General features: G+C 37.2%; 1 protein-coding gene across 1 annotated transcript; it reads left to right on the top strand.

The window, feature by feature from the left end:
- The first annotated feature begins 4,816 nt into the window (after positions 1–4,816).
- Positions 4,817–5,638, top strand: LOC132206767 (compound eye opsin BCRH2-like). Its single transcript, XM_059641726.1, has one exon. It carries the CDS (start codon positions 4,817–4,819, stop codon positions 5,636–5,638), a length of 822 nt encoding a protein of 273 aa, XP_059497709.1.
- The last annotated feature ends 1,095 nt before the right edge of the window (positions 5,639–6,733 follow it).

Raw genomic sequence — 6,733 nt, 5'->3', positions numbered from 1 at the left:
GGCATAGGTAGTGTCAACCAGATTATGGGTTTTTATCTGTTGACAATTGTTGGAAAGTCTATTTTTTGCAAGAGCAGGAACCCTGGGGAGGTATATCATATGGAGAGCTCTTGTTATGACCTGCGGTTTTCCAGTCAATTATGTGTCAATTTTTTTTTTCTGTGTGATGATTCATGGTAGAAAACTGCTCTGCATATTACTGCTGCATACGATAGACTGGGTTCTGAGTTCCAGAATGTTCAAGCAGCAATGCACAACTTTTACCCAGAAAGATTGTTCAATAATTTTCTCCTGGTTTTGACATTTTCTGATTTTTCATCAGATTTTCCAGAAAGGACAATGCTTTATGTCAGATCCTGCAATGTTTAAGACTCTGTTTCAATTATTTGATGAAGCATTGTTGTTTTCCAAATTGTTGTCCAACGTAAAAAGACCAAGTTTGGATTTGACTTTATTGAGATTAAGCCAAACTGATGTCATTTTGCATAGACAGCATGGAGCCTTGCTGGAACCGACCTGGTATATCTTGGGCAAAGTTACACTGACGTGAAATTGTACATAAACATTGTCCCAGTTTTCATTGAACTTATGCATTAACTGAAGTGGGCAAGTCGAAATGTTGAAATAAATATATTCGTAATGAGTATAACAGTATTGGGCTGTTGCTTTGGATATAACAGCAGTGACGTGGGAAGATGTCATTATGTGTAAATGAAGAATGAACTCTTGCATTCCAAATGTAAGTACTTTGAGGGACCAGTCGACAATTTTTGCGAAATTAATTGGGTTGCGAGTTGCATGGTCTCAAAATCACATTGCACTTAGCTAGTGATCAACAGACACAACAGTTTTGAGGAGGGAGAAGATCATTATTTCTTCCAAGAAATTTGTATTTCGCAGACTGGTCAAGAGTCCTTTTTTGGCTCAAAATCGAGGCAACTGTCTTTCTTTTATCTGGAGAATTACAACTGGGCCAGTTTCAATCTCTGGATATTTCATGTTTGAACTGAGTTTTAGCTCATGACATGTAATTCATTCTACTTTATCAGCAAAATCAGTCGAGCAGCAACTGCACTGATCTGTTTTGTTTCAACTCATGTTATTTATGGAAAAGATCAAATGCCTAATTATCTCCCTGTCGACTTGTCCCCAGCTACAAATGTGATCATTTTACCGTGAAGTGCAGAATGCACCCGGACCCTGTGATAGAAATGCACGGAATACCCAAAGGTCTGGTATTTGCCATTTACTATCCAGTTGTTGCAGCAATCGGAGTGCCGGGTGAAGTATATGTCTTCTGTCTTGTCTGAGTGGTCTATAGGTGCACTGCATCAAATCTTCATTTTCTACAGTGAGGTAGTAGGAGTAACTGGAAGAAAATTATTAAGATAGTGAAATGGCGTCTGTCTCACTGAGGCACACAAGACGTAAAGGGTAAATTAGGCATTTTGCAAGAAGAAACTATGCAGATTAACTGTTATTATAAAATTTAAATGAGAGAAATTAAAGCATTTATTTAGAAAAAAAATCTCAGTCAATGACTTAACAAGCGAGGTAAAACGATTTTAGAAGTATAATGGTGTGAAAAAATGCACAAAGTATATCAGATAAGGAAAAAAAATTGACCGATAACGTGAAATATGTAGCTAGATAAAAATCTGCATAGCTTCTTCTTGCAAAATGCCTAATTTACCCATTACGTCTTGTGTGCCTCAGTGAGACAGACGCCATTTCACTATCTTAATAATTTTCTTCCAGTTACTCCTACTACCTCACTGTAGAAACATGGTTATCTTGTTTTATTCGCAGTCATGGCGGGTGATAATTTTTTCCCCATCGATTGAATGCTGTTTTCCTGTAATTACTAGCAATGCGTTTGAGGGACAATTGGTGCAAAATTATTATGGTGTAAACTCATTTTTTTTTGTTATTGCCACTTTGAGGACACATAAAGTACTAGAATCACAGTGTAAATGGACACCTAGTGTGTTATTGGCATTGGCGAATGATCACATTGTTAGTTACATGAAATTCCAGATGTAGTGTGTTATTCCAATAAATGCTAATGATCTGTTAATGTCTTCTTATTAAGGTGTGAACAGGAACTAATTGTGCTCCTGACGTGATAACATTGATGAAGTTGTTTTAAAACTACTTCATTGAATTAAAGAGAGGGACATTTAAATCATTAATTTTCAATGAGTGGGACAAATGACTGGGACAACATTTATTGTTATTTTCTAGTTTTCCGTAGAAAAGTGGTGCTGAGCTGCCTTTTTGACATTTTATAATCGTGAGGTATAGTTTGACACAGGAAATCTTCAGGCAATGTTCCAGGATTTTGATCCCCGTACTAGTGGCATTGTCATTCAAACTAAACAAAATGTTGTGCGTGATTCAAAAATACAGTTCACCGTCTTTTGAAGGTCAGTTAAGGATGGATGATTAAGAAAAAAATGTTTCAATCAATTAAGCATTATTATGTATTGTCTTATGACAACTGTCACTGCGGGTGAATAGTTGCCTGGTCGCCATAATGTCAATCAAATAGTGCCAGAGTAATTCCCAGATTTGAAAGTCTGGGATCATTGCAAAAGTGATTGAATTTATTGAAAGGTCATTATTAGTCGAGAAGATGTTAGCTGATATAAAATACATGTAGGTTTGGTTCTCCAGGATGGTTGTTTGCCACTTGCTCCGAAACACAGAGCAGTTTTATTTTCTGTTTTCAAGCTCTGGTTTTTCAGCTCAACTCTGCCCTTACACATTCAATGTTGCTGATGCTTCTAATTTGATATTCGCTGAGGCAGAATTTCTTACTACTGCAAGGAGCTTCTAATATCTTGAATTATCGCCATCTTGATCAGTATCTACAGATTATCTGAGAACTTTGGGCATATCTTCAAGAGACTCGAAAAGTCAAATGAGAAAAAAAAGAGCTTGGATTGGGAGCTCATCGAATGTTTTTTGGATAGATTCTGAGCCTTTTCTAGATTCAGTCATGGAGCTGGCAGAAGGGTGTATTCTTCAGCAAGATTGACTTAATTATTGACACCATAATGTCGGCTTTATAGGGATCGTAATGTGATTGCATTTTACCTTCAGTTTAGGGCAGAGAAGAATAGGTCTACATCTACACTTTGAAACTGAAATAAGTAGAATCATGACATGAATGTCCTTCTCGTCACTGAACTGGCCAATTCTAACAAAGGATACCTGAATAACGATGTAACAATAGACCTTCAAGGGAACGTTGGAGAACAGAAAGAAGAGGGCAGATACATCCTAAGCCGAAATTAATATTCCAAGAAGAGGATCTACACTCTATAGTGTACTGAAGAAGCCAAAAATATTAACAGACTTAACCAAATATCACAAAACTGTGTAAAAGTTGGCTAGTGTGCAGATGCATTCAGGAAATTGGAAAGTGGGCTAAACATAATTGTTTCTTATGAAAAAAATTGAATTCAAATGCAGGCTGGTTATGATTCAGTTATGAAGGACTTTGTGAGACTACATATGAATGACTGCACACAGCAGTGGTTTCCTTTCTTAAGGAATGTTATAAATAATTTGGAAACAATTCAGAGAAGATACAATTTACTGTATTGATTCCCAGCGTGTCAGGACTGAATGTCGAAAGTCTTCACTCTCATGATGGAGTCATAGAATCTTACAATGTGGAAACAGATCCTATGGTCCAACCAGCCCATGCCCACCATCATGCCAAACGAAAGTAGTCCCACCTGCCTGCGTTTGCCCCAATTCCGTACAATCACTTTTTATTCATGTACGTATCTCAACGTCTTTTAAACATTGTAACTGTATCTGTGCCTATCACTTCCTCTGGAAGTTCATTCCACACAAGAATCAATCATGGTGTAAAAGAAATGCCCATCATATCCTTTTGTACATTCTTCTGCTTTCACTGTTAAAATATTACTCTGGTTTTGAAATTGACCATCCTAGTGAAAAGACACTTGCTATTCTCCTTATTAATAACTGGCATTATTTTATAAATCTCTATAAGGTCACGCCTCAACTTCAGACGCTTCAGTAATAAAGGTCCTAGCCTATGCAGCCTATCCTTGTCATTAAACGCATCAGTTCCCAACGACATCTTGATAAATCTCTTCTGAATCCTGTCCATGTTAATAACATCCTTCCTATAAGCAGAAGAACATGTTGCTATCATTCCACAGCTGCCCAAGTTTCTTTCCAGAACTGAGAGAAATATATACTGGTCACACACCTCCGTATGTTTCAGGATCTATCTTTGAAAATAAATTGCTGACATTCACAACAGTGAATAATGGCACCATATTTTATTATAAGGCACCAGATTTGATCCTCAATGAGCTGTTGACCGTGTTCCTGAAAATGTCCTCACTCGTTCATGATCGTTTTAATATTTGACAACTTCAATATTTTCTGTAATGTTTTGCTGCTGTATTTTTTTTCTGCTTCCCTTACTCTATTTTCTATATACTTGACACAATTAGAATTATTCTTTGTCTCTACTAAAAACCCAACAAAATACTTTGTAACTTATACCATAAATACATATGCTTTTAATCTGGATATTGCTTTAAAAAGCAATTACCATTACATTTCGTGCAATGTATACAATATCATAAAGTTATGTGCTTCAAAGAGAATCTAGTAAAATGGACAATTTTGATGCAAGTTGATAAAGTAATTCGCCTGTTTTTATCTCTGCCTCCATCTTTCTTTTACAGCTAATTTGACTGTGATTGCGATCCTGTCTCAAAAAAGATGCGGTCTCTCTAGGTGTATGATTTGTTACCTGGTGTCCATGGCGGTGTCAGATATCTTGGTCCTGGTCACCTCTGTAATACTAAACCGGATTGCTGGGATTTATTTCCCATACAGTTTCCTGTCCATCACTCCGGTGTGCAGTCTCCGTACTGTCTTAACTTCCACTGCCGTCGACAGCTCTACTTGGTTAACTGTTACTTTCACCTTTGATCGATTTGTCGTGATTTCATGTCAGAAACTGAAGATAAAATACTGCACCAAGAAGACAGCAACATGCGTCACAGGAATCGTGTCTGCTTTGTGCACTATAAAAAGTGCATTTTCGTATTTTATATATGAACCTCTGTACACATTTAACAATGTACCCTGGTTCTGCAAGCCAAAGTTAATATTTTATCTGTCACCTGCATGGATCGCATATGATTTAATTCGTTGCATTTTCAACCCTCTTCTCCCCTTCGTTCTGATTTTACTGTTAAATGCTTTGACCGTTCGATATATTCTCGTGGCCAATAGAGCCAGGAGGAGACTCAGGGCCCAGAGCCACGGAGAGAATCAGAATGACCAAGAGATCGAGAAGCGGAGGAAGTCCATTGTTTTACTCTTTGCCATATCAGGCAGTTTCCTCTTGTTGTATTTCTTATTTTTTATAACGATTCTCTATGTCCAAATTGCAAAAGTTTCCTACTTCTCTGGTTCAGATTTCAGTGAATCGACTTTTATCCTCGAGGAAAATGGATTTATGTTTTTATTTTTGTGTTCCTGCATCAACCCATTTATTTATGCTGGATCCCAGAACAAATTCAGAGTCGAGTTAAAGAATGGGCTGAAATATCCATTGCGTCGATTTCTTAAATGATTTGAAGTTTGAAAATTTAGCTATCCTGTGTCAACTGTGAGCAATGTTCTGAAATGTTAATAATGTAGAACTGAGACAATGAATAATCAGTTCAAACATACAGAATTTGGATGGTAATCGATGATATCAGGACTCCAGCATAGTTATTTAGTTGAGGATTTTTCATATTGCCACCAAAACCGCCATTTATTGTCGTACATAATTGCAAGAGACTAAGTGTAATGTCTTATGAACAGAAATACGAGCGAGTGTGGTAAGAATTCAGACAGCATCCAATGTAAGGTAAACATAAATCATCAACTGCTATCTCATTTAAAACATATTCTCACAGTAGAATTTGAGTACAAACAGCTGTCTGTTCCAGACTTTTGAAGCTCAGTAAACAACTGGAGAGTCAGTCAGTTTCCACCCAGGTATAGTTCAGTTTGTGAATGTGTTTATTGCATGGAACTTGACAGAGATTGCGGTTTTACAAAATCTGCTTTGTGTTCATTAACGGTCAAGTGTTCTACAGAAACATTTCAAGCTGTAAGTCTGGATTTTGTCGACACCATAACAAATAATAATCACCTCAGATTAAGTCTCAGGAACAGATTAAGGCATCGAATCTACTTCTGCCTGATCATCTGAGGACAGCAGCTGTGTGGCAGAATCTCCATGACACAGATGCGAAAAAAGAAAAGAATTCAAGAAGAAAAAGTTCACGTTTATGCATATTTCAAATTCAGATTCAAGATAGGTTTGGTAAATAAGAGAAACGCTATAATGTACTTAGTCATAATTACCTTCCAGAAATGCCTCCCATACAACAAAGACTCTGAGTAGCAATGCTATGTGTCCGCTTTACGTGAGGAGCTTTTGATATTGGAAGATCCCAGTTCTAACCTGTACCCTCAAAATTTTTCCATCTTGTCTGACCTCAATTGTCTATGCCCCCAGAGTGCAACGTGAGCTATAGTGAGTGAGTTAGCTCCAATTCAATGGCATCGTTTCGAAATGGAGTAACAGCTGCAGTCACAAAGGAAGGAGTTTCCTAATTTATAGATTTGGGTTGTGTTGAAACTCACATCTGCTGTTTTAATTTATGATTTTATG

This window comes from Stegostoma tigrinum, chromosome 43 (assembly GCF_030684315.1).
Source record: "Stegostoma tigrinum isolate sSteTig4 chromosome 43, sSteTig4.hap1, whole genome shotgun sequence".
Lineage (NCBI taxonomy): Eukaryota > Metazoa > Chordata > Chondrichthyes > Orectolobiformes > Stegostomatidae > Stegostoma > Stegostoma tigrinum.
This window is presented reverse-complemented; position numbering and strand designations above follow the sequence as displayed.

Coding starts and splice junctions, on each gene's coding strand:
- LOC132206767 (XM_059641726.1), top strand. CDS start 4,817: ATGGCGGTGTCAGATATCTTGGTCCTGGTCACCTCTGTAATACTAAAC.